The sequence below is a fragment of the Strigops habroptila genome, chromosome 18 (assembly GCF_004027225.2).
Source record: "Strigops habroptila isolate Jane chromosome 18, bStrHab1.2.pri, whole genome shotgun sequence".
Lineage (NCBI taxonomy): Eukaryota > Metazoa > Chordata > Aves > Psittaciformes > Psittacidae > Strigops > Strigops habroptila.
In genome coordinates this window covers 5141322-5167997 of record NC_044294.2, presented here as the reverse complement: position 1 = coordinate 5167997, position 26676 = coordinate 5141322, and the positions used below count along the sequence as shown (strand labels likewise).

Below are 26676 nucleotides of genomic sequence, written 5' to 3'. Positions count from 1 at the left end.
TCAGGCTGATCCTTACGCAATACACAGAAACTGAGGCCTTGCAGAGAACAACTCTAGTGCAATTAGATTTCTAAGTTGTTATTCCTGCTGCCGCCTTGAGAAGGTTCTGCAAAACCAGGGATTCTTTTACATCCAAACAGCAACAGCTCCTCAGAAAGAGGCCGAATCCTGTCTCCAGCAAATCAGGGGAATTTCCCTGAATTGAGTGACGTTCCCCTGATTTACTATCCTAATTGTGGAGCTATTCTTACAGTCTGCACTCGCCTCCCTCAGCCACGCTGACAACTCCAGACGTAACCCAGGCTTTCAGAGAACTAGACAAGCTGATGCGCTGCACCCACTTGTCTGTTTTACATGGATTTAACCAGCCAACGTCTCTGCATCAGTATTGCAAGTAAAAAGTAGGTCTCTTCTGGATTATTTCTCTCATCCAAATGGACTTTGTAGTCACCCAAACTGGAAACCTTACCCCATTTGTGTGTGTGGCCCTAGGAAATTCACTTGGCAAAAGGATGTGGGGTAGGGGAACCTCAACCCACCCCACTCCTACCAGTTTGATGCCAGATAGGGACTTCAGACAAAGGCCTGTAGGGACAGGACAAGGGGAATGGCTTTAACCTGCCAGAGGGGAGATTGAGATGAGCTCTGAGGCAGAAGCTCCTCCCTGTGAGGGTGCTGAGGCGCTGGCACAGGGTGCCCAGAGAAGCTGTGGCTGCCCCATCCCTGGCAGTGTTCAAGGCCAGGTTGGACACAGGGGCTTGGAGCAACCTGCTCTAGTGGAAGGTGTCCCTGCCCGTGGCAGGGGGTTGGAACTGGAGGAGCTTTAAAGCCCCTTCCAACCTAAACCAGTCTGGGATTCTATGTTTAGGTTGTGCTGCTGTGGGCTGTAATGGTGGGCTGTGAAGAGCTGGGAGGGCTCCTGGTTCCTGGGAAGGAACATCACAGCCAAAGGAGAACCAGCAAATATGCCTGTCTGCAAAGTTAACATGAAGTTCTCCTTTTGTATTTCTCCAAGGTGGTTTTGGTAATAAAAGATGTGATTATTTTAAAAATAGCTCCTTTGGGGACCAGTCTGAATTATCATTTGGTTGACACCACTGAGTGGCAACCCTTTTGCCTCCGAAGGTGCTCCACCAGCCTGGACGGCCTGTCTGGAGAGGAGCTGGGCACTCTCCATTGAAAATAGAAGTCATTTAGCTCAAAACACAGTAAAGAACTTCAGGTCTTGAGTGCTCGGTGAGGTGACTGTGAATATTTCATGCCAGGCTGCTGCTCGCTCCAGGGTTGCTAATGGACCTGCTGGCGCAAGGCGAGCGTCAGTCCGGGAGGGCTGCTTCCACTCGGGCTGCTCCAGTTAAGAGGCTCTCAAAGCTGCTTTATTTCACTTGCACAAACCAAAAGGACAGGACAAGTCAAATTAAGGAACAGAGAAGAAATCAATAGCCTCCTGCCAGCCAGGCACGGGTGCTTTCAGCTCTGGAAGGAAGCCCGCCAGCTTCTCAGGCTGCATGTCACCCATGGATGAAGGCCCACCATCCCTTGCCAGGGCTGGGCATTATTTAAGGTGTCATCAGAGCCTCTGTGTCCCCACAGACTTGCTGCAGACCACCACCTCCTCGCCAAGGGGACCCAGCCGTGTCCTTGTGTCCTGCTCCAAAGGGACCAGGTAAGCAGAGTTGCTTCAGGGCTCCAAAAGTGCCTTGATCCAAGACGCCACCCAAAATGACTGCTTTGCTGAGCCAGGGCTGCTTGTGTCACCCCAAGAGAGAGGAGAGGCAATGAACCTCTCTCAGGTCTGAACCAGCTCATGCCCAAGGGAGCATCCCTCCTCCTCCAGCTTCAGAGCTCACCAAAAGGCAGGGAAATAGGGGAAAAGTTGAAACCCTCCATTGTTGAGCTTAGGGAAGAGAAGATTAAGGAGAGATGGGAGAAACCTCCAGTGGAGATGGCTGCATCTGTAAGCAGATTGCCTTTGCCTTGGGGGAGCAGTTAGGAGACCTCAGCGTCCCCTCTGCACTGCTACAATGGGACACAACCCCTTTTTAGCCATCAGTCTTGGAAGTGGCTCCCCATGCAGGTGATGACCAGCATGATACCGTCAACCATCACAGCACAAATGGGACAAGCAGCCCAAGAGATGCTAATTTTAGACCCTGTGGGTCTCATCCCCAGTGTCTGCTAGTGTCGGATGGGGACCAAGAGCTGTTGAAGGTCAGATCTGAGCCATGGAGTGAGAATTTCCCATCAGCCCAGACCTTCATCCCTTCCCAGGGCACAGCAGGACTGCTAATAAGACAGGGAGAACAGTGGTTTGAGGATGATTTGCCTCTTCCTTTCCTCCCACATGGAGATGCTGCAGGGAGGAGATGAAGCCGGTGGGGATGCTCAAGCTGGGAAGCACCTTCCCCTTGGGCACGATGGCACCATGGGCACTGTGGCAGCTTCAGCCACGAGATGGCACTGCACGGCACAGCACAGAGCGCCACTGAGCCCTGGGTTGGGCCAAGTTATGGGGCATGCCAGCCCCATGGCCATGCCAGATTATGATCCAGGCCAAACCATGGGTTGTGCCAAACCATGAACTGTGCCAGATTGTGAACTGGGCCAAACCAGGAGCTGTGCCAGATTGTGAGCCAGGACAAATCATCACCTGTGCCAAAATGGGCCAAACCAGGTCATAAGCTGTGCCAAATTGTGGATCATGCCAGATTCAAAGCCATGCCAAACTCTGTGTCGTGCCAGCCCGCTCTGGCTTGGTCTCCAACCTTGCCATAAGCCCCCGGCTGCCCTCACCCTCATGTCCCTGCTGCTCATTCCCTGTAGGGTCTCTCCTTGTAAGGTCTATGCCATGGTGGAAAATTCCTAGAAGAAAACCCCAGGTTTCTGTGCACTTTCCCAAAGGGTTTGGAGGAAATTCATCACTTTATGGCGAATCTCCAGCTGCGGGAGTGGATGGAGATGCCCCAGTGTGGTGACACTGACCTGGCCACACAAGCGTGTCCCAGCAGCTCTGGGCTCATTGTTCTTGCTGATGACATGGGCAGGTGACAGCCACAGGGCTGCAGGTGACCCAGAGAAGACACAAGGTGACATGCCCAAGTCTATGCAGGCAGGAAGCGTCAGAGCCCCATCTACTCCCCCTGGGACCAAGGTGTGCTCAGACCACACAGCCGCCTCCCCTCAATCCATGGGGAATGCCACCGGCTCACAGCATCCTCTTCCCATCATTTCTCTGTCGTATTTACTATTTCTTCATTTCCCACCCCCTCTTTTGGGAAGAGACAGACTTCCCCGTTTCCATGGAAACCCTCCCCCTCTCCCCTCACTTCTTCAAAGAGGTTTTCATCCGTTTCTTTCAAAAATAGCTATTTTTAGCCCCGGCTTCCCCTTCTCCCCCTCCCCACCCTCCGCTCCCAGCTCACGCTTTCCCAGACAAGCAGCACCCACCGGGGCTGTCGCTGCTGCTGAGCACCCATGGGAGACATGGCACCATCCATGTAGCTTGTGACTTGGCCAGGGTAACAGCAGATTCAGTCCTTGCTCAGGTCCATGGTCCAGATCCTGGTGGTTCCCTTAACTTCATATAATTGGGTTGGAAGGGACCTTAAAGCTCATTCAGTTCCAACTGCTGCCATGGGCAGGGACACCTTCCACTAGAGCAGGTTGCTCCAAGCCCTGGGGTTGTGGAAATGTTGGTGTGTAAAGGAGATGCTTCTGTTCTGCAGGAAGGTCCTGAGAGCATCTGAAATCCCCAGCACTCTGTAGGCTGGGTCCTTGGGAATAAACATCCTTGCTGCATCCTCTGTGATTCCACAACCCCATGAAGCCAGGGGAATATTTCCCTCCCTGCAATCACAGAGGGGACAGAACCCCAGGTAGCCCTGACCTGAAGCTCAGGAGCTCTGTGCACATTGGCTGCTGTTTGGCCCATGTGGGACAAACACAGGTTGCCCAAATGCAGCCAAAAAAGCCACAAACAGTGGTGCTCATCATCTGGGACAGACAAGGAAAGTGTGGTCCCCCCTTTGCAAAGGGTCCCCCCTTTGCCACCCCCATTGTGACATTTGTTGGTTGGTGTCTTCATCCCATCTCATTGCACGTTGACAATCAAGAGGCAACTCACATGTTAACACCTGAAAGGAGATGAATCTGCTTCCACCCTTCACAAACACAGGCAGAGCAGAAACCCTGCCTAAGCCCTTGGCGTCAGTGCTGCCTGCAGACAAGCGTGGGGAGATGCTGAAACTGAAGCACTGGTAGAAGAAATTCAAGAGTATATCAATAAATTTAACACTAGCAAATGGCCAGAAAGAGGTGGTGATAAGCAAAGGAGATTTCCAGGGGGAAATGATAACATCAGCAGTCCCACGGTTAAATACGACAGCAGAGGGATAGCCAATGACCCTTGCAGAAGGATGCCATGCCTCTCTGGTTGGAATCATAGAACCATAGAATGGTTTGGGGTGGAAGGGACCTTAAAGCTCATCCAGTTCCAACCCCCTGCCATGGGCAGGGACACTTTCCACTAGAGCAGGTTGCTCCAAGCCCTGTCCAACCTGGCCTTGAACACTGCCAGGGATGGAATAGGAAGATCCTTTTGGATACCAACATCTGTTTGATAGGCAGGAAGCAAAGAATTAATACCAGGCCTCCTTAGCAAAACAAGGTTTGAGGAGAGAGGAAACAGCCAGTAGGGACCTGACTCCGAGCTGGAAGAGCCCCTCTACAGCATTCTGGAAAAGACACGGTTGGAAGAGCTTGGATGCTCTGGCTTGGAAAGAAGGATACGACACAGGTCATTAAAGTCCTTCATGGTGCTGAGGTGATTAATCAGTATTTCTTCATAACACAGGAAGGAAATGGCACCCAGGGAGATTTTCAAGCAGCAGATTTCAAGGCAGGGAGTGAAGTATTTACTGCACATGCTGAAGCCACGCTGTCCTCACATGGGGATGCCAAACATCAGCCAAAAGGACAGCAGAAACCAGCCCTTCAGCAGCCCAAATCCTCCAGACCCTTGTTTTAAGATGAAGTTATACATCACAAAGCCGGCAGCATCAGTGCTTGCTCCATGTGCAGCTCCAAACACCCAGCACTGTGTTACTGCCACGGTGGCATTTACCTGATGGTGTTTGTAACCTCCAAGATGAAGCATAAGACATCCATCCTGCTGTTATGCCATGTTACCCCATGGCTGGCCTACATCCCATCACCCTCTGCACTCCCCTCAGCCTTCCAAAAGCCAACAAGTTGGTAGATAAAATCGATCTCGGCGGAGATGAGCTGTTGGCACTGACCATGTTCAGTCCCTCTGCAGCTCTTTGGTGCAATGTCTTCTCCATCACCCCAGGTATGGGCTGGAAACCCTGCAAAACCCATGGGGTCTGGGTGTGCGCCTCAAATCAAGCTTCACCCCTGGGTCTCAGTGATGGGTTGGGTGTGGGAGCATCCCCCTCCACTCATGGTGGTGCCATGGAAGGTGTCTCCTGCTGCTCTTCAAGCAAACTTAGGTGGCATGTGGCAGATACAGCCCCTGTGCCTGTCCTTCCTCCAGGGCTGGTTGTGGTTGATGGTATTCATGCCACCATCTGCATCTCAAACCTTGTGACATCCTGTTTTTCACGGGTGCTTAAGCACCTCCCCAGTTAACCACAGCCAACCGAAACCTGCAGCTGGAGGCACCACAACCCTGAGGGGAGCTGATAGAGAAATCAAGGTCATGGCAGAGAGAAAAGCACCGAGAGCTACTAAAACCCCACTGCTGTGGCTCTGAGCTCCTCTGAACCAGCCCTGAACCTGCTCCTGCCACCAACAGCAACACCACTTGGGCCCATCCAGCACAGCCACTCTGAGATCATTTGGAAATACTTGTGCTGAAGCTCATTTTGCTACTCATGGGCCACCCAGCACCCAGCACCTGGCTCATCTTCCCCAACAGATCTGGTGCTCACAGCAAACCTAGAAAGCAAAGAGAGACCTAACCCATACAAACCAGCCCCAGCACCCAGCACTTGGGATAATAGCCTGTGCTCCTGGCTCAGTGAGCACTGAAACCAAATTCCCCATGCAGGAGCCTGGGCTATTGGACACAGCACAGCAGCACTTGGATTTGCAGTTCAAGCCATCTGAGTGATCCAGATCCTGAACCAGATCCAGCCTTCCCCAAGCTCGGGTGCCTCATCCCAAATCTCAGCTGGAGTTTGGGCTGAGCCACGGCTCCACTCATTTCATGGTCTCCAGCTGTTTTCCCCAAACCAAGAATGTGCATCCTGCTTTGTAAACTGAATCTGCAAATACCAGAAACAGGTGACTTAAAAGCAAAAGAAAGCAGAAAAGGCTCCAGTTTTCAGTTGCTTTTGGGCATCCTCTCCTCAAAAGTTGTGGGAGTGCAGGAATGAGACTGGGCACTGCTCCTGCTGCTTAAAATCCCTCTAAAATCCTGAATTCTTTTTCCAATCTCGCTATTTTTAAGACAACCAGTAACCTTAAAAACAACCTTTGACATTATTTGGCCACATTCACTTTTGGGTGAAGCTCAAAGAAATGGTAAAAGGTTTTCAGATGAGCTTCAAACCTTGTTTGACAAGATCAGGAGGAGCAGGTCAGCTCTGAAGTGGGAACCTCTGATTGCACTCGCTTTGCCAAAGCATTGCCAATGACATTCCTTTTTCTGACACAACATCCTCTTCTAAAGGAGTGAGTTTTACTCTTCAGAATGACAGTAATTTCAGCTTATTTCATCCTGAAAAATGAGCTCATCCAGAGGATGCATCTCAATCCTCATCCTTGTACATCCTTTGCATCCCCAACTTTTCCCCTCTGCCCCGTTTAGGTTTCAAACACCACACACTGTGTTTCAGCTGTTTTATTGAACTTTGCATATGAAAGAACAATTTCAAGTTCTAATGAAAAAAACAAAAAGAAAACATAAAAAAAATAAACTCAACATCAGGTAAAAAAATCACACAACCAAATAAAAAGAAAAGAAATCACTTGTTTGACTGGTAGCTGAACACAAGGCCCACACCACGGTGGAGGTCACCAGGACGACGGGATGCAGCAGCTTGTTTTAGCATCAGACTGGTACCAAATGAACGTGTTTAAACTACTGCAACACAGCAAACACTGGCAAAACCAGAGTTTAAAACAAACTCAGAGTAACAAGACTTCCCTTTACATCTCCAGTCCGAAATTGCATCATTTCTGTGGCACCTATTCGCCAGGATTTAGCCTTCTTGAAGAGAAGGCTTTAGTTTTTCAGGCTGATACCTTGAATTTCACAAGGCAACATTTCATTGCTCAAATACACCCAACATGTGTTCCAGTTGAGACAGTCATAGAAACAGTTCAGTATTACCCACATGAAGGAGGGGAAGCAAAGTAAAAATCATATCCAGCCACTTCAGCCCCTGGAAGATCCCATGAAACTAAATTGCATAGTAAAGGATAGGAAATTAAGAAACATGAGCTGCTCCTCTCTTGGAGGTCAATGGTTGATGCAACGTCTCCCATTTGCAATGTGTTGGGACCTCAGGTGATGAATTAAGATGCTAAATTCAGCTGTGGGAATGTCTGACCTTCAGCAGTGAAGGTGATTTTCCTGCTAGACCTGAATAATCAAGTCCCTTTCCAATATACTAATGGCAGCACAAGGGACACGGCAGCAAACACATCATTTTGCATTAAAACTGCCCCATTTCAGGCAGTGCTTCATTATTTCCTGGCTACATTTCCCCTTAATACCATTCACTTGCTCTATCAATGATGTGGTGTTGCCAGATACATTGCCCCGCTCTGAAATCATCCTCAGGAATAGGAGTGACATTTAAAACACAGCATCAGTGGCCTGGCCTTGCAGTGGTCAGAGAGATGATGTGTTATGGAAAACACCAGGAGGTGACAGCAGCATCTCAGACCGTTCCATTAAAGATGCACTGATGATAGCATCTTGGGGAAAGCAAAAAGAAAAAGTGAAAAAGAAACGTAATTTACCTGTATCAGAGGTTGGGAGATGAAAATACAGGGATTATCATAGAATCATAGAATCCAACTGGTTTGTGTTGAAGGGACCTTAAAGCTCATCCAGTCCCAACCCCCTGCCACGGGCAGGGACACCTTCCACTAGAGCAGGTTGCTCCAAGCCCCTGTGTCCAACCTGGCCTTGAACACTGCCAGGGATGGGGCAGCCACAGCTTCTCTGGGCAACAGAGCTGTGCACTTGAATTTGAATCCCTCTCAGAACACATCCACGTGTGTGCACTCATTAAACCTCCAGCGTGCTCAAGGCTGGTCTTGGAGACATTATATTGCAAGTTTTTTGCCAGCATCTGTGGGCAGAGGTAGAGGCCAGGATGGTCTGCAGGAATCCTGACTTTTACCCCAAAATCCAGCAAAGCAGGCTCACAGTATTTCATATGTTGTCCCTGAAAGCTTCCTCCAACTAAGCCCCATCCCACTGGCTGCATCCACTGAGCCTTTGTCAGTGCCCTCAAACACTTCCTGAGATGTTTGGCTTTCTAATTTCACTGTCTTCTTCAAACACCTTCACGCTTGTTCCTACAACACGTGGCTTTACATGACCCTATACCAGCCCAGCTCCCTGCATCTCCTTTTCCTGCCTATCCACCAGGATGGACCCAATGGCAGAGCTCTCATCACTTTAATTGCACCCTGAAATGAAGAGCTGGGAGTGGTGGTGTACACAGCTTGCTGGAGATGGCAGCTGTGCTGGGCACAGAGGAGGAACGTCTACGTGTTCAGCGTCTAAAGAGCACGTCTGATGCTCAGCATCTCAGAGCACGTCTTTGAAGGGCTATGAATAAAGATGAGCAGCCTGCCTGCCTTCGGATGATTATGGGAATCAAAGCACGCTGGGATTTGGATCTTCTCTTGATGTCAGCCATCATTCAGTCACTCCCTATTATGTTTTTTAATCGACTGGATACATTTTTAATTTGCCTTCCCTTGCCAAATCCAGCCCTATGCTCCAAATGACATTTCAACACGCCTATGGCCATACAATGGTTATCTTTAAGACGCACAGGGCAAGTCAGAGTTGTGGCAACACATTAATGTACTGGACTGACAAGTAAAGACTATCAAACTCTCAATTAATCTGAAATAGCACATTAACAGTTAGCTGGCTCAGCGACCAAGCAAAAGAAACCCAACAGCATGGAGCAACACAGTCAAGGCCAGTAGGTACAATACCAAGAGGAGGTGGAGATTTGGCAAGATTGGCATCGGTGAGAGATGTCCATGGGGTGGGTTTGGTGCTGGTTGGGAGGAACAGAGCAGCATTCTGCTGCTGGGAGCCACCAACCCAAATGATGAAGGGGTCTGGTGTTTCCCATCATTTTGCTCATCAAAATATGCTCTTGAACTGTAACAGAGAGACACTTTAACAAAGTGGCTGTTGCAAACAGAGGTATCATTATGTTACACACACACAAGCCATAAAAAAACTCTGTAACACCAGTGAAAAATAAAGATCACTTTAGTACTGGTACATTCTATCCCCCGTTTTAAGGGCTACTAGATCATGTTCCAAAAGAAACTAAATTTAACACCTTTGGGACCAGGGCTTCCCAAGATCCAGGTCTGTGTTGCGATTCAGAAAGTCAATTCTTCTCCCGTTAATGTGCCATTTCCACTGTGGGCAACCCAGGGCTGTCTGGAGGGCTGTGGGGGGAGACTGGGTCAGACCTTCAGTGAGTCCTTTGGCTGTTTGCAGCCCTAGAATCATCAGCATGGTAGAAAAGTGCTTTCTGGGTCGGTCCCTCAAGATTTCAGAGTTGCTAAAGGCTTTGTTCAATCTCCTTTGCAACCCCCAGAGCACGCTACGAACCCATCATGATGTAGAGAATGCTGCAAACAGATATCTCTTACAGGTTCTTAGTGGTTTTGAAAGTGAGATCTCCCCAAAAAGCCCAGTCCCACCTCCCCCAGCCTGCTGGCAGCTCCATCCATGGTAACGTGGAAGAAGCCACTGCTCAGTTATTTGGGGTGATGGAAACAGGCTCAGCCCTTACTCACCAAACACCAGGGAACTTCTCTGGTCTCTTTTAAAGGGTCTTTTTAAGGTTTCAGACTTTTTATGGTCTGACCATTAATTCTGGTGCTGGGGAGCTGCAGGATGAGACAGCCTGGGGAGAGCACAGGTGCCCTCTCAGGGGATGGGATGGATGCCTGGGAGGTGGGATTTGGCTGAGCCACATTAAGACACAGTTGGTCACAAAAGAAAAAGCTCTTTCAGCCCATCCTCAGGCTGCGGCAGTGCCGTGGTTACTGCCAGATCCCGAGGGATTTGCCAGCAGAGCTGGAGGATCCCATGGAGGAGCTCCCTTTCCCTACCCTGCTGCAGGCTGCCTCCAGGCAGGGCATGGTCAGATGCGAAGTTAATGAGAGCCACCATCCCAATTAGCTTTGATTTGTGCAGACGCCTTTCACACCAGATTGATTTCACACCATGGAACGCTTCACTCCATGATTCCCTGACATCCCTCTGTCAAGCCTTGGCATGCCCAGCAAATCCCTGCGGGATCAGAGATCTGCATCTTGGGCTCTCCCAGCAGCCCTGGTCCCCAACCCACCTCCCTCTGTACTTCATGCTGCAAAAACCATGGTAAAACCAAGTACCATCAGCACCAGCCCTTTTCCAAGTCATTGGAAAATGAACTGGAAAAGTCATTTTTGTGGCTCCAGTGACTACAGGATTTCTACCATGCTGGGACTAAATGCAAACAAGCCCAAGGAGCAATGTCCCACTAAGGGCCAGATCCATACTTGCTCTTCATTCCCCAAGGTGGGCAACTCAGCTTTGACTAAAACTGGTGGGTTTTCACTGTTGTTTCTTCTCTCACTGTCCCAGCCTGTTCTCCCCAGCCTGTACCTATGCAAAGCCCAAGAAACTTCAGTCTCTGGGACCCCCAAACCCTGCTCCCAGGAACAAGGTCTTTCTCCATCGCTAACAACACATATGCCACCACAGGAGGAGGAATCCAAGCCAAGAAATTATCCATGTTTAAAAAGTAAACAAAACAAACGTGACCTCACCAAAGCCAACGCATTCCTTTAAGAACCACATCATTTCCCTAACATGAAGGGAACTTCTCAAACCTCATTTCGGCTGAAGTTTGCATTGGGGACAGCCAGAAAGGAGGATGCTGAACTACAGACAGGTCTGGAGCAATCCCAGCCCTGAACAGTGCCTCAGAAACCCTTTTGGTTCATCTTCAAAGCTCTTCTGCAAGGAGAGACACATGGTGCAGACAGCTGGTTGCTTTGCCATGAATATTCCCCTGAGTTTTCCCATTTCAGAGCCTTTCTTCTATGTAGGTTGTTTATTTTTAAGTGCATCCTCACTTGGGTTGTGCCTTGAAGCATCCCACATGTGTCTCCTATGAATGTTCCCCATCTCCTGCCTGGTATGTGGTTTGAAATGAAGGTAAATAGCTCTGCTCAGGTTTTGGTGCTGCCCTCCAGGCAGAGTGGTCTTTGCTCCACTTTTCAGGTCCCCAGTGGGGACCTCAAGGCTTGTTCTTGGACATGGACCCAAAGCAATTAGTAACATGAATTCAAGAGTTCAATTCTGGTTCACATGCCTAATGGTTTTGTCTCCATTACCTCCCCTTGGGCATCCTCTGCTTCAGAGCAAGCTCCAGCTCACTTTGGTTGGTCCAGTCCAAATTAACTTTCCCCAAATCATTCCTGGCGACTTATTGCAATGCAGACACAGAGGGTCCCGGGCTCACCTGAGTCCCACCAACAATGCTGTTGTCACCGTTCTCCTCTGATTGATAGAGTATGTGCCCAGCAGGTTTTAGTCTCAAAGCTGGGATGGAGGCAGCGTGCAGAGGTGGATGAGGCTGGGGCAAGAACAGGGAGCCGTCAGGAGAGACCATCAACCCCTTTGCCATTTGCATTTATGCCTTTGCAGACCACTTATTCCTTTGCAAACCATCTATTCCATTGCACTGGGATAATATTTACCCCTATGGTCCTAGGAAATGGATCTAGGTCCTAGGAAATGCAGTGAGGTTATAGAAACCCCAGGTTTAACAGCTTCACAGCCCAGTGTGGGCAACCCACAGCTCTTAACCTGCCACAGAAAAGACCTTGGCATGCAAAATGAAACAGCAACAGCAAAGGAGTGATGGGCTTCCTGTTTATTATAGTATTAGCAAGACAATACTATAATATTCCCTCGGGATTGAAGTACCATGGAACAGCAGAGAAGGGCATATGGGCTCTCATGAAATTCAGAGGCACGACCAGCCAGGATCAGGTTTTTATGCCTTTTCCACCCCTGGAGATCAGACTTTTCCTTAGCTTTTCATGGAGGGATCCTGAAAGCAAGGCACAACTTGTGGACTGTTCAACACCACTTTCCTCAGCATCAGCGGAGATGTTCCTTTCTTAATGAGAACTTAAAATAAATCACAACCTTTGGTACAGCACATACCTACTCATAAAGCGCATTTACAGGAAAGTCAGGAAAATGGAACAGGAATTATTCACATCCCAGTGATGAAAACAGCCCGTGGCCTTCCACAGGGAACAGTGAGAGTGACTGAACTTCTCCCATCTCCCTCCCACCCCAAGCAAAACACTTGGACTGCTTATTAGCAGCTCTGGTTAATGTTTCCTTTTGGGTTGCTTCATCCTTCAAGAGATATTTTTAAATTCTATAAAAAAAGACTAAAATAATGTCCAAATGATTTCCACCTCCCCTCCTCCTTCCTGGCTTTGTTCAGTCTCATTATATTGCACATGGTTTGAAGATAATCTTCTGGCTGCAAAGATGTTCCCTTCTACATAATGCACTTGTTAGAAAACCCAGATAACGTGGCAGATATTTCATAGATGAAATATGAAATGGGTTTAACTGGGGAGGACAGACCCTCTGTCGCTTGGGTCCACAGCAGCATCAGTCACCGTGTCCATGATATTCGCCATCTCCTTTGAGACATTTGATTTCTCAACACAGTCCTGAAGGTCTTAAGTTTGAAACTTCTTCTGTTATCTGTTGGGCAGAGCAAAGAACCACTTTTATGCACAGCCTGGCCTGGAAAACAAGCAACAATTGATTATTCTTTTCCCAAGATAAAGTAGAAGAGAGGTTGCACATTGGTCCCCTTCAACTTCCTATCCTTATTCCCCACAAATGAAGATCTGCTCATTAGAATTCTTTCACAGACTACAAGCAACACAGTCAAAGGGAGCTAAAGATAGAAAGAAGATTCATTAAATGTATTCTGGTTCTTAACTATTATCTCACATTAATGGCAAGTTCCAAATCCAGAATAATTAGAGCAAAATGGGTTTTCCTCATCATGTTTTTATCTTAATCAAGCTGGATTTGTTCCAACCTGATATGATTCACATGATATTAAGCAACTGGTTGATCTTACAGTGGAGATGCTCTCACAGAGCTCAAACCTGAGACCCCGTCTTGACGCAGGGATGGAGAGTTCTAGTAAAGGGCAACAAAAAATCCCCCAACCTCTGCTGCTGAGCCCCTGCAGTGCATGAATCCACCTGGTATTGCATCACGTCTGCTTTGAAGCCTAATAACTCTCATGAAGAGAAGGCTCTGGGGGGACCTTATCGCTCCTTACAACTGCCTGACAGGAGGATGGAGCCAGGAGGGGGCTGGTCTCTGCTCCCAAGGAACAAGGGATGGGACAAGAGGAAACGGCCTCAAGCTGCACCAGGGGAGGTTTAGATGGAGCTGAGGAACAATTCCTTCCCCACAGGGTGCTCAGGCATTGGAACAGGCTGCTCAGGGCAGGGCTGGAGTCACCGTCCCTGCAAGTGTTCACACACTGTGTATACGAGGCCCTCAGGGCCATGGGTTAGTGGCGGCCTTGGCAGTGCTGGGCAACGGTTGGACTTGATGATCTTAAAGGTCTTTTCCGAGCTGGTTCATCCTGTGATTGTATGATTCTATGAAGGGACTCATCCTGACTCCTGTTTTACTACAGTGAGATGCTCTGCTCTGTCTTTGAGACACTGAAATACTTAGAAACTTCATGCAACTGTTTATATCCCTTTTGTTTTCTCTGCCTTTAGTTCAGACCATGGCAATTGGAGCATCCCACCTCCTGCATCCCAGGCTCTGCGCTTGCCTGTGGATGGGGCTCAGCCAAATTCCCTGAGGGTTTAAGCCCTGTATAAGTCACAGGAGTCACACACCCAAATTCTGGCCCTTTCACAGTTAGTTTTCAAGTGGGAATTCATAAAGCTTCCTATAGTGAAGTTCATCAACTATATTAAAACCAGTGTGTGGTGCACACTAATAAGACAAGCGCTACCACCAAACCAGATTACGTGAGCTGGATGCTTCATTGGCAGCCGGTGATGAGACAAGGGAAGGAAGGATCTGTATTCCCAGTTCAGAGCCCAGACTAACGCACTGGGACCACCCTGGTCCCAGCTCATCCCCAAAAATGAGCCTACTTTCCCCAAAGGGAAAAGACTGGATAGTATCGATGTGTTGAGGAGGATGAGCCCTGTGCTCCGAATGTTGCAGGGATGATGTTGCAGGGATGATGTTGTAGGGATGATGTTGCAGGGATGCTCAAAGCAGGCAGAGAAAGGAGAGAGGTGGGATTTCCCACCAGGAGCAAAGATCCCCTTGCAAGGCAGCGTGGCACTTTGGGGAAAATAAGCTACCAAAGAGGTTTAATGCTCCTTGCAAGGGTCTCAGACCATACAGTTATTCAAGCACTGGCTTATCCTGAAGTGCCAGAAGGACTATTCATATATACTTTATATATACTTTATATAGAATATATATAGTATATATATTTTACTTTATAAAAGTAAGTATTTTACTATATAAAGTATATATATTTTACATATATACTTTATTAGAATGGGATTACACTTCCCTCCCACCTGCCAGCAGGGAAAGGCTCCTGCTTTTTTGCAAAGCAATGATCAAACTATCGGGACCCTCAAGAAACGCTGGAGTATTGCACAAGCACAACCCAAATTGCACCTTCAGCTGGCCCAGGAAATAATGTTAGTTTAGCTGAGAAAGTGATGGCAGAGTTTGAGCTCTGCAGATCAAGTGGTAAATAACAATTTCCTCAACCTGGGCAAATAATCCAGCACTTTGGGGTGTTCTGGTGCCTTTTCAGGCTGTATCCTTGCCCTGGCAGAAAGAAACCCAAAATCCTAAGCCTAACGATGACGTTATTCCACCAAATTCAGCAAGACCCGCAGTGGGAGTGAGAAGTAGGGAGCATTCAGGAGATATTGCTGCTCCGGCTCCTGAAGGGATCCAGATGTCTTCCCATCATATGGGGGTGATGAAATCCTCTCCACTCCAAGAAAAACAGAGGATATTAAACAACAGCCACAAAAATGAGATGTTTTTAAACCGGTCAAGCCAGATAACTTGTATCCAAGCATTAGCAGTTAGTGAAGCAGCTCGTGATACTGCAAGTGTTGAGCATCTCTTGAGCCCTGGACCTGGTGGAAATCCAGAGGACTGGAAAATAGCTCCTGTTGGGCCAGTTTGTTAAGGGATAAACAAAGTGACCTGCAAAAACAATGGGTCTGGCCATCTGTCGCTGATCCCAAACAATATGCTGGAATGGCTGAGAGTCTTAATAGAGAATTAAAGAGGAAGATATAATTGATGCCAATCAGTGCAGAGTCAGGGAAAACAGGTCTTATCATATTAACTTGATAACTCTTCTTCCTGAGTTTGGCTGATAAAGGGAAGTGCTGTGTAATGCTCTAAGGGAGCTGCATGACAGCTTGGTTAAGGAAAAGGAGCAATAAAGTCAAATTCCCAGGAGATATCACAACTCAGGAAAGCAGCTGAACCCAGGTCGCGTTCGCTGGTCCACTTCTCCTCGGGCATGCTTTGTTCTCTCAGAGCATTTTGCAACCAGGATGGGACAGGCACCACTGAAAGGTTTCCAGCCCCAGGAGAGAAAAGCCCAGGCTCATTTCAGACACTGCAGAAAGAAGATTTCCTCTTTTAATTGAGAGGCTTCTTAAGTGCAAAACATCATTCAGACACCTGAAGGGTAAAGCACAAGCGCTGGGTGCCAGCACCTACCAATGCACGCAGCAGAGGTAGAGAACCCCTCTAGCCTGCAATGCTACACCCAAACTCACAGCAAACTTCTTTCACACCCCTCCTACAAGCTCCACTTTGCAGCAGGCAGGTTCATTTTAAGCCCAAACTTCCTACGTCTCGTTTGTGACCTGCTGCAACAGCTTGAGGTTCCAATCGTTGCAGAGCTGCAGCTCCAAGCAGAGAGCAGGGAGGAGGAAGAAGAGCGATTTCAACTAGGAACGCACAGAGATTTCAGGAGAAATGGGCAATAAGGATGGAAAAGTAAGTGCAAAGATGCAAAGTGAAGGAATCAGAGGAGAGGAGGATGGTTATGGGATGCGAGCTGTAGAGCAGAGCTGGCATTCACAGGCTTTCCTCCAGCTAAGGAAAATAACTGCAATTACTGAGGTATCAGGGGGAGGTTCTGAAGGCTCTGCAAGCTTCCAGAAATCTGAACTCCATAAATCCTTGAAGGATTCTTTACTTCTTGCTCTGTGTTTTAAAACTGCCTCTTCCTTCCACAGTGTGCTTCATTGCAAACACTTTGTGAAGCTGCTCAGTGTCATTTACAGATGGGGAAACCAAGGCCTGGAGGAGCTGAGCTGCCCAAAGCCACCCAGCAGACCAACAGCAAACACTGCAGGGCTCCCTCCCTGCAGTTCTGGGGTGCAGGGTCACATGTTTTCATGGACTAACAGCCCAAATCCCCCCGAGCAGCACAGCAACGCCCACCACTCTGCAGTACACTCAGTTCCTTCATTGGAAGCAAGTTAAACAGCAAACGCATCTCTCTGTGAACGCAAAAACCACTTTGCAAAGCATCTTGTCCATGCTCCACTGCAACCTTTGGCTTCCCATGAGAGCAAGATCCCAAGCACAGACCCTCCTGCTGGCAGCTCTTTTCCCCCCATATAAAATCATGGAATGGTTTGTGTTGGGAGGGACCTTAAAGCTCATCTAGTTCCAACCCCCTGCCATGGGCAGGGACACCTTCCACTAGAGCAGGTTGCTCCAAGCCCCTGTGTCCAACCCGGCTTTCAACACTGCCACGGACGGGGCAGCCACAGCTTCTCTGGGCACCCTGTGCCAGCGCTTCAGCACCCTCACAGGGAAGAACTTCTGCCTAAGATATAACCTAAATGTAAGATCTAACCTAAATGTCCCTTATTTAAGTTTGAACCCATCACCCCTTGTCCTACCACTATAGTCCCTGCTGAAGAGTCCCTCCCCAGCACCCTTGTAGCCCCCTTCAGACACTGGGAGCTGCTCTGAGGTCTCCACGCAGCTTCTCTTCTCCAGGCTGAACAGCCCCAGTTTCTCAGCCTGGGCTGAGCCTTCAGACCTTCCGCCACTGATGGAACTGTAACACAACCCCAAAGGATTTTCCATATCTATCCATGATGCTGCTTCGCAGGGAGCAAAGCAAAGCAGCTGGTGCTGGTCAGCACCAAAAGGAAACTGATTGCACTCTGCATCCTTGCCAGTGAGAGCAGATAGCCACTCGCTAGTCTAGTCGTGTGAGCCATGCACCCAAAGCAAGTCTTCCCACCCAGCATGTGTTAAAGATGCTAAAAATGAAGAGTAACAACTGTAGAAAAGCAACAGACACGACAGAGCTTAAACATGCTCAGAAAAGCATCTGAATTACAAGGCTTAAGGAAATGAATCATTCTTAAACAAACCCAGCAGCGCCGGCTGCCGTCTGCGGCGCTGAGCCAGGGTCTCAAGATCAGTGTGCAGCAGGGTCAGGTGAAGACTATTCCCATTATAAGCAGGGGAATACTGGCCATCAGGAAGTATTTTAGCTGCTCCCAACCCGAGCGACAAGCTGAACGAGATAGGAGACATGTTTTAATCTACTCGAGCATGTCTTGGTTCATAAGAAGGAGAAAGCTGACAGTGCCCTGCGGGGAGGTTCATGCGTGAAGGTTTCCCTGCCTGGCTGCAGAGCATCCTCAGCAGCAAAGTCAGGCTCTGAGCAGTGATGAGACACAGACTCTGAAACATGTGGGTCTCATAAAGCAGCGCCTTACAATGGAAGGAAAAGCTCACAGGAGATTTCTCAGAGCATTTGTGGCTGAGTTTTGCCAGCAATAGGGATAAACCAGCTCCAGCTACCAGGGCAGAGTGGGACCCCACACACATCCCTCTTCCACATGGAGCATGGTTCTCATGAGCAAAAATGGGATTTGCTGGGTAACAAAGAGCAGGAGCCCTGACACTGTCCCAGTGCAAAGCAGAAAATCAAGGCCCATCAAGTGGGATGAATATTGCTTTGACAGTTACTCATTTTCCTGTTTGGGAAGCCAAGGACAGGAGTAAAAGACCCCAATTGTATTCCAAGCTCCACCACAGTGGAACTGGGAGAGACTTAACTGGAGCAAGAGCCAGATGCTGTGGAGATGGGGCTGGTGCTGCTCTGCAGGGAACATGCTCATGCATGAGGTACCCCCCATCCTCATGCCTGTCCTATTTCTGCCCCAAGAAAACCCTCCATCACCACCCCCAACATGAAGTCACAACCCTCCCAACTCCTAGAGGATTGATTCCCAGCTGGGATGAGGCACCTCAGGGCACCCACCCAAAACATCCCTGAAATGTCCCTGTCAGAGCAGTGATGGGTCTCAGACCAGGCTGTTTTCAAGGAAACCCTCCTGCCACCCATCACTCAAATCTGACTTCACCACTGGCACTGGGAGAGGGCTCATGCCACCAGACACCCACAGTGCAGCACCTATCAGCCTCACTCAGACCCATTGGGTGCTGCAGTGGTGCAGCCACTGCCACGTCAACTGCACTCAGAAACAGGGAAAGGCAGCAGCAGCATAGAATCCCAGACTGGTTTGGGCTAGAACGGACCTTAAAGCTCACCCAGTTCCAACCCCCTGCCACAGGCAGGGACACCTTCCACTAGAGCAGGTTGCTCCAAGCCCCTGTGTCCAACCTGGCCTTGAACACTGCCAGGGATGGGGCAGCCACAGCTTCTCTGGGCACTCTGTGCCAGCGCCTCAGCACCCTCACAGGGAAGAGCTTCTGCCTCAGAGCTCATCTCAATCTCCCCTCAGGCAGCTTAAAGCCATTCCTCTTGTCCTGTCCCTACAGGCCCTTGTCCAAAGCCCCTCTCCAGGTTTCCTGTAGCCCCTTTAGGCACTGGAGCTGCTCTAAGGTCTCCCCTTCAGGAGCCTTCTCTTCTCCAGGCTGCCCCAGCCCAGCTCTCTCAGCCTGGCTCCAGAGCAGAGCTGCTCCAGCCCTCGCAGCAGCTCCGGGGCCTCCTCTGGGCTCGATCTAACAGGACCCCCACGCCTCCAACAGCATCCTGTCCTTAACACATCCTCCAGCTATACACCCCTCAAAGTCAAGCCGAGCATCCCGTTCAGACTATCGGTGAGGACCCATAGCAGGGAAGGGTGCAGAAGATCAGTACCATCAGTAAAAGAGACAATTTGCAGGATATCGCCCTGCCCACAGCACTCTATAACGTCCAGAAAGTCCCTATTTCCGTGCACCCCTTGCCCATACAACTGCCTTTGCATGAGGCTGCCGGTGCACTGAGCTCTGCTTCCCAGTACATGCAGCAATTGAGACAGCTTTTTGCACTCACAGCTTTGCAACACACCCAGAGATCACTTGTTAAAGCATGGGTTGTGCTGGGAGCCTCCATGTGCCCGCACCAAGATATGCAGATTTTAAAAGCTTGGCAGGAAGAGGGCTCCAAACTACACAATTAAACAGATTTCGTGTAGAACACTCTCTGTACACACCAACCGCTGCAAGAGACCCTTTCCCTGCCCTACAGCTCTGCCAGGAAACACCCCTCCACTGCTGGTGAGCTCTGGGTTGCTCCTTCCCTTCTGCTGGGGAAGCCCCTTGTCTGCCCTTTGCCTCTGCTGAACTGTCCATAAACTGGGGATTAACAACAGAAACCGACTTCTTTTGTCAAGTGATGGAGCAGGAACAATTGCCTGTGAAGAAATTTAACCCTCCTGGAGGAAAGAGATATCTCCAGCCCTTGTTAGTGTCCATACATAGGGTGGGATGGATTCTGCCCTGCTCCACCCCACCCACCTGAACAGCACCTACTGTGCTGGAGAACAACAGAAGTCAGGCCTGAAAACACACACAAAAAGGGTAAATAACAGGAGAAAAAGGTGACAGTGCCAAAGAACCAAGTGGAGGGGCCACGCTTACGGTTGCTGTGTGTCCCCTGCATCCCCTGGTACCAAGGATATGTTTTGAGGCGGCATCCAGGGCTGAAATAGGGAAACAGGTCCTAAAACACAAGAAGAGGGAAAGGGACAGGAACCTGGGAAAGGAGGTAGGAGGCTGATTAACGCTCTGTATCACTCAGTGCCCATACGTAAACCAAATATATAAAGCATCCAGAGGCTGCATCTCTGGGGCAGGATCTGTCTGCTCCCATCCCTGGCTGCAACAGTGTCACCTTCTCTCTTAGATGATGGGTAGGAAGGACAGGGGAGGAGGAGGACATTTCAGAGACCATCCCTGCCATGCTGCACATGCAGACAACAAGCTGAGGAGTCCACACACAGTCCACACACTTCAGGGACCCTGCCTTTCCCCCTGCTCACTCCCTGTGCAATCTGAAATGCCAGCCAGCAGCTTTCAGTAATACACTTTCCTCCATCTAATGCAATAAGCTGAGTCTAGGCAAGCCCTTCTTCTTGCAGAAAGCAGGCAGGCAGCTCCACTAATACTAATCTCCTAATGCTGCCCCTCTAAGCACATTAGAAACAGTCGAGTCCAGCATTCTGCAAAGGCTGAGGCTCATCTTTAACTCCCCAGTGATGGTTAAAACAGTCCTGGGTCCTAATAGGAGGCACATTGCAAGAGAGCAAAGGAAGTTAAATAAGCAGCTGGCTGCAAAGAGAGCAATCTTTCAGTGATCTCTTCAATTCCTGGCACAACACAGGCAGGAGGCAGTTCAAGAGGAGCTGACAGACTGAATGGTACCTAACGGGGCAGCACAAAGGGAAGAAGCAGACAGAAATGGGGCAGACCATGGGAAGGATATCCCTGGGTTTCCACTGCCAGTTTTTGGGGTGTATCTTAAAGATAGGGCAGCAGTGCTTCATGTTTGTTAGTGATAGCATTTGTTACTGGGGCAAAACTGCCTTTTCATAGAATCATAGAATCATGGAATGGTTTGTGTTGGAAAGGACCTTAAGACCACCCAGTTCCAACCCCCTGCCACGGGCAGGGACACGTCACCCTAAACCATTTTGCTCCAGTGGATGAAGTGGTTTCCTTGCCACCTCTCCCAGAAAGCATCTTTTACTGTCAATAAAATCCATTGGAAATGATTCTGCCCCTACAAAGTAAGGCAGGGATTTGTCAGGAAAGCAAACACCAACCTGCAAGGTTTCTGCTTATTTTAGATGGCAGAGAAACCAAAACCTGCTGTGCCACTTCCAGGAGAATGTGTGGTTTCCTGCCACAGGGAACAGGCAGACACAATCCCAAGTGGGGCTGTTTCCACTGCTTTTAAACTCAGCTCCTCCTTTTAGGAATAGGATTGGGGGAGAGCTTTAATAACAATAAAAAGTGAGAGCTTGTAGGCAGGAATGACATTTCAGCCTGCTGGCAGTGTAGGGAAAAGGCACGCTGGGGTGTTCCCAGTTATCCCAGACAAGGGATCCCAGTTATTCCAGAAGGGATCCCAGGTTTGTTACCTCCAGAGCATCTCCCTCATAAAGACCATTTGTTAGATCATTGAAAAACTAGAGTAGTTCAAATAAAACTGTCACATACCATTAGCCAAGAAGCTGCTCTGATGTTTTTCCTGGTTATAAGGGATTTATTAACTGGGGCTAAGGCAGAGTACTACAAACTGTCCTGATCCTTTAAGTGTGGATAAAATCCCAGCTAAACTCTGATTCTGGCATGGACAGCATCTCTCAGGACAAATTCCCCTTTCCATACACATGGGAAAGGTTTGACTTGCACAGGTTGGGGCCAAATCTCTCTTTGTCTTAGGAGGTGTTTACCAGCCCTGGGCAGAACACTGCCTTGAGGGAAATTGGTTTTACTTAACCCAAACCCCAACAGAACAGAGCAGAGCTGGAGCCAAGGCGCTGCTTTCAGCCTGCTTCGACGGCAGAGGTCAGATTGAAGCATTAAACCACTGCAAAGAACCTTTTTAGCACCAGAATTGAAGAAATCCAGCTGCAAAAAAATAAGCAGCAGGGTTTTCATCCTGTGTGTAGCACTAAAAAAGCAAATATAATCAGAGGAGCTAGGGGATGTTATCCCACTTTAACACAGAAATATCCCAGAGCAGCAGGGGGAGTGGAAAAATAAAGCTAAGCAGTGGAAAGCACGAGGTTTGTCCCCAAAATCAACATTCCTTCATGGTGCTATTAGACACTACCCCGTGCAAAGCTCACCTGATCCCATCAGATGTCCCATGGCCCCTGGTGCACACGTAAGGATGAAGCCGGTGTGTTTATCCCGGTGGGGGTTTGGTTACTTTTCCATCCTGCTCTTTACACATCTGGTTTCCAAAAGCTGCCGGAGTTTCTCAGCCGAGCTTTCCCGCTGGCTGCTCAGAGTCATTTCACACGGGATTTAGGGAATACATGGGGCGCAGGGCTGTTCTTGGTGTTTGCAGATGAGGCTCCATCCCCAAATCTCAGTGCCAAGGTGTGAGTTCCTCTGCAGGGAGGGGTGGGTTTGGGGTGTGCTTATTGCCTACGGGAGCTTTATTCAGCAGAGGGAAGCCACATCGGGGCCATGGGCTGGGAATGGAGTGCTGGGATGGGGTCACGTAGCAGGGCTGAGCTGCGGTGTCCTGCGGGATGATGGGGCTGGAACCATCTGGAAAGGTTTTTTTGCGGGAAGAGCGAGGCTCAAGGGGGATGGGAGAAGGGATGCCATGACAACCTTTGGGGGTTTCCCAGGAAACCAGGGTCGCCATGGCAACTGCATCACTCCGGTCCGAATCAGTGACTTCCGCTGGAAGGCGTGTTCACCACTTTAATCTCCTTGCGATAAGCGGCTGCATCTCTCCCAAACCCAAAACACAAGGAGGAAATATCCCTTTGTCTCCAGCCGGGTTGTTGGAGGCTGCAGAGGAGCTCATCACGGATCCTGCATCCCCTGGTCCACGCCGGCATCGCTCCCCGTGCACCATCAGCTCCTGTAACCATCCCCTTTCACCTCCCTCCTCCCCGCACCCAGACCCGTTGCATGGCCGCAGATCTGATGTTGGATGAAATGATGCCAAAGGGTTACAGGGGAAGGGAATTAAGAATAGAAAATGAGGGTTTGGAGGTTGGTTTTCTCTATTTCAATCAGCAGTGGCTGCACTCGGTCTCCAATCAGATTAGGATTTCCTAAACCATCTAAAGAAGGAGAAAGGGAATCTGTGATGTGCCCGTAATGGCACATCACGTTTTGATATTAAGCATCATTTAACAATGTGGTAACAAGAGACTCTGCAAAATTAAATGGTCATTTCCTCCCACCCCGCTTCCAGCATGCTCTGCAACATGTTTTCCTCGTCTCCCCACCCAGTCTGGGGTTGTTAATCCAACAAGTGAGTTTATGTGATGGAAGGGAAATCGGCTACACGCTGCCTTAGGGAAAGCGGGGGGGAAATTCGGGAGCAAAGCGAGAGGTCCCCAAAGGCAAGAAAACAAAAGCAGCCCTGCAACACGTTGCAGAACAACCACTTGTTTCGGCAGTAAGTGGGTTTTGTCTTCATCTTCCTTCTCTTTTACCTTTGCGTTGTTCTCTGGAGATTCTGAAATCCTTTATTTGGCTCTTTAGAAAGGAAGAAGCTAAAAAAATAAAAGTCTAAACCCGAGGGCACACAGAGACCGACGATGGTGCATGTTCCACACAACACCGAGGACACAGTCACTTTGCATTATTATTGTTGGTTTGATTTTTTACCTCATCCTCAGATTTTGGTGCTGTTTGGTTGGGTTTGGTTGAGGGGGGAGGGGGTTGTTTTTTAAACATCCGTAAAGATCTTTTTGATGTTCACACAGTTGGGATTGTTCGTGGTTGTGCAGTTGCCTGTTTTAAAGGCAGCCTGTTTGAATGCACTGTGGTTGATCCCCCCTTCCTCGATCACCATGTACTCGGACTTGCTGAGGGTGGAATTGCTGCGAGCCTTCCTCATCTCCTCGCTGGAGGAGAGGTGCTGGCAGCTCCCGACGTGCATGTACTGGGCTTGTTCCTCACCTTCTGTCTCCCGGTGGTAGAAGTAGTTGAAATTGGAGACTATGACAGGCACGGGAAGGGCGATGGTCAGTACCCCTGCGATGGCACAGAGAGACCCCACAATCTTGCCCCCAATGGTGATGGGGTGCATGTCCCCGTAGCCCACTGTGGTCATGGTCACCACAGCCCACCAGAAGGCATCGGGGATGCTACTGAAACCTGAACTGGGGTCATCGGCTTCTGCGAAGTAGACAGCACTGGAGAAGAGGATGACGCCGATGAAGAGGAAGAAGATGAGCAAGCCCAGCTCCCGCATGCTGGCTTTGAGGGTCTGCCCCAGGATCTGCAGCCCCTTGGAGTGCCGGGACAGCTTGAAGATACGGAAGACCCTGACCAGACGGATGACTCTGAGGATGGCCAAGGACATGGCTTGCTGGCCATTGCCCTGCCTCTCAGCCAGCTCGGTGCCCAGCGTGATGAAGTAGGGAATGATGGCCACAATGTCAATGATGTTCATGATGTTCTTGGAGAAGGTGGCCTTGCTAGGGCAGGCAAAGAAACGAACCAGCAGCTCGAAGGAGAACCAGATGATGCACAAGGTCTCCACCACAAAGAAAGGGTCAGTGAAGGATGACACCATGGAAGCAGTCGGGGACGAGGAGTTGGTGAATACATCAGGTGGGAGAGGACCACCACCCATCCCAAAGGTCCCCCCAGTTCCCTCATAGTCGTGGTCATCCCTGAATTCTGGCAGGGTCTCCAGACAGAAGATGACAATAGAGATAAGAATGACCAGGACAGAGACAATGGCAATGCCTCGGGCTGGCCCAGAGCTCTCGGGATATTCAAATAGGAGCCACACTTGGCGCTGAAACTCCTTTTCGGGAAGCGGCCGCTGCTCCTCCCGAATGAACCCTTCATCCTCCCGGAACTTCTCCATGGCCTCCTCTCCAAGCTGGTAGAAGCGGATCTCCTCGGAGAAGATGTCAATGGGGACATTGACTGGTCTCCGGATGCGCCCACCCGACTGGTAGTAGTAGAGGATGGCGTCGAAACTGGGGCGGTTACGGTCGAAGAAGTACTCATTGCGCAGGGGGTCGAAGTAGCGCATCCGCTTCCGAGGGTCCCCCAGCAGCGTCTCGGGGAACTGCGCCAGGGTCTTCAGCTGGGTCTCGAACCTCAACCCCGAGATGTTGATCACCACCCGCTCGCAGCACTCGTGCTCCCCGCCGCCCGCGGGCTGACCCGTGGGGACGGCGGCCGGAGTCTGGGGGTGATCGTAGCGGTCCCCCCCGAGCACAGGGTGAGGATGCTGCTGTGGTTCCTCCAGCAAAGGGTCGCCGCCGCCGCCGCCGCCGCCGCCTCCCACCACGGTCATGCTGCCTTCCTCCCCTTCGTCACCTTCTTCCTCCTCTTGCTCGGGGGCCGGCTGCGGGGCGGCGGGGGGCAGCGGCTCGGTGTAGCCCAGGTTGTGGTGGCTGCTGGTCGAGCCGCCCCGCGGATGGCGGCTGCAGGAGGAGGCAGCCGGAGAGTGGAGCAAGCTCCGGCGCTCGTCCATAAAGGTGTGGGGCGGAAGGGGAAGAGGGGCGGAGGAGCGGAGAGGCGGCAGCGAAGCCTCTTCTTCCTCCTCTTCCTCCTCCTGCGGGCGGAGAGCGAGAAGCAGCCGCTCAAGTGCTCCGGCGGCCGCCGCGGCTCTGAGGAGCGGAGGCTCTTCTCAAAAAGTCCGCCCCCAGCGCTGGCGCCGCCCCGATCAGTCACCGCTACAGAGACACCCACAGCACCCAGCGCTGCCCCACAGCACCTCACAGCACCCAGCGCTGCCCCACAGCACCGAGCGCTGCCCCACAGCACCCGGACCTGCCCCAACAGCACCACACAGCACCCAGCGCTGCCCCACAGCACCCGGACCTGCCCCACAGCACCGCACAGCACCGAGCGCTGCCCCACCGAGCACCCGGACCTGCCCCACAGCACCCAACCCTGCCCCACAGCACCCCTCCCAGTGACATGCTCCCGGAGCATCTTTTGATGCTCAGCGCGTTGCGAGCAGGGAGAGGTTTCATTCCTGGCAGAACCACTGGGAAGAGTGCTCCTGCCCTTCCCATGGGAAGGTGAAATGTGATTTTTCTTCTTAATTTAAGGGTCTGCTGTTAGTTCCCAGTCACCGTTTCCAGCCATGGCGGGGCTGTGGGTAAGGGAAAGAAGCAGCAACAACCACAGCCACCAACAGTTGTTCTGAATCAGTGTTTTGACTGGTGCTGGGGATATTTGTTTGCCGTAGAGAAGACAGAGCGTGTGCATGTGTCTGTGTACATGTGCCTTTGTGCACATGCATGTGCATGTGTGTGTTTGCACATGTATGCGTGTGTGCATTCCCCTGGGAAAAGAGAAATGAAGCTGAGCCAGCCTGA

At 50.2% G+C, this 26676-nt stretch overlaps 1 protein-coding gene across 2 annotated transcripts; it reads right to left on the bottom strand.

Moving 5' to 3' along the window:
* Window positions 1–9012: 9012 nt before the first annotated feature.
* Window positions 9013–25966, bottom strand: LOC115602256 (potassium voltage-gated channel subfamily A member 3-like). 2 transcript variants are annotated; one of them, XM_030473194.1, is made up of 2 exons: window positions 22483–25966; window positions 9013–13066 (listed from the first exon to the last, which is right to left on the bottom strand). In XM_030473194.1, exon 1 carries the CDS (start codon window positions 25821–25823, stop codon window positions 24054–24056), a length of 1770 nt encoding a protein of 589 aa, XP_030329054.1. In that variant the 5' UTR covers window positions 25824–25966; the 3' UTR covers window positions 9013–13066; window positions 22483–24053. The 2 variants fall into 2 exon arrangements, with proteins under 2 accessions (XP_030329054.1, XP_030329053.1); XM_030473193.1 differs by having other exon boundaries at window positions 9013–13024.
* Between the last annotated feature and the right edge of the window lie 710 nt (window positions 25967–26676).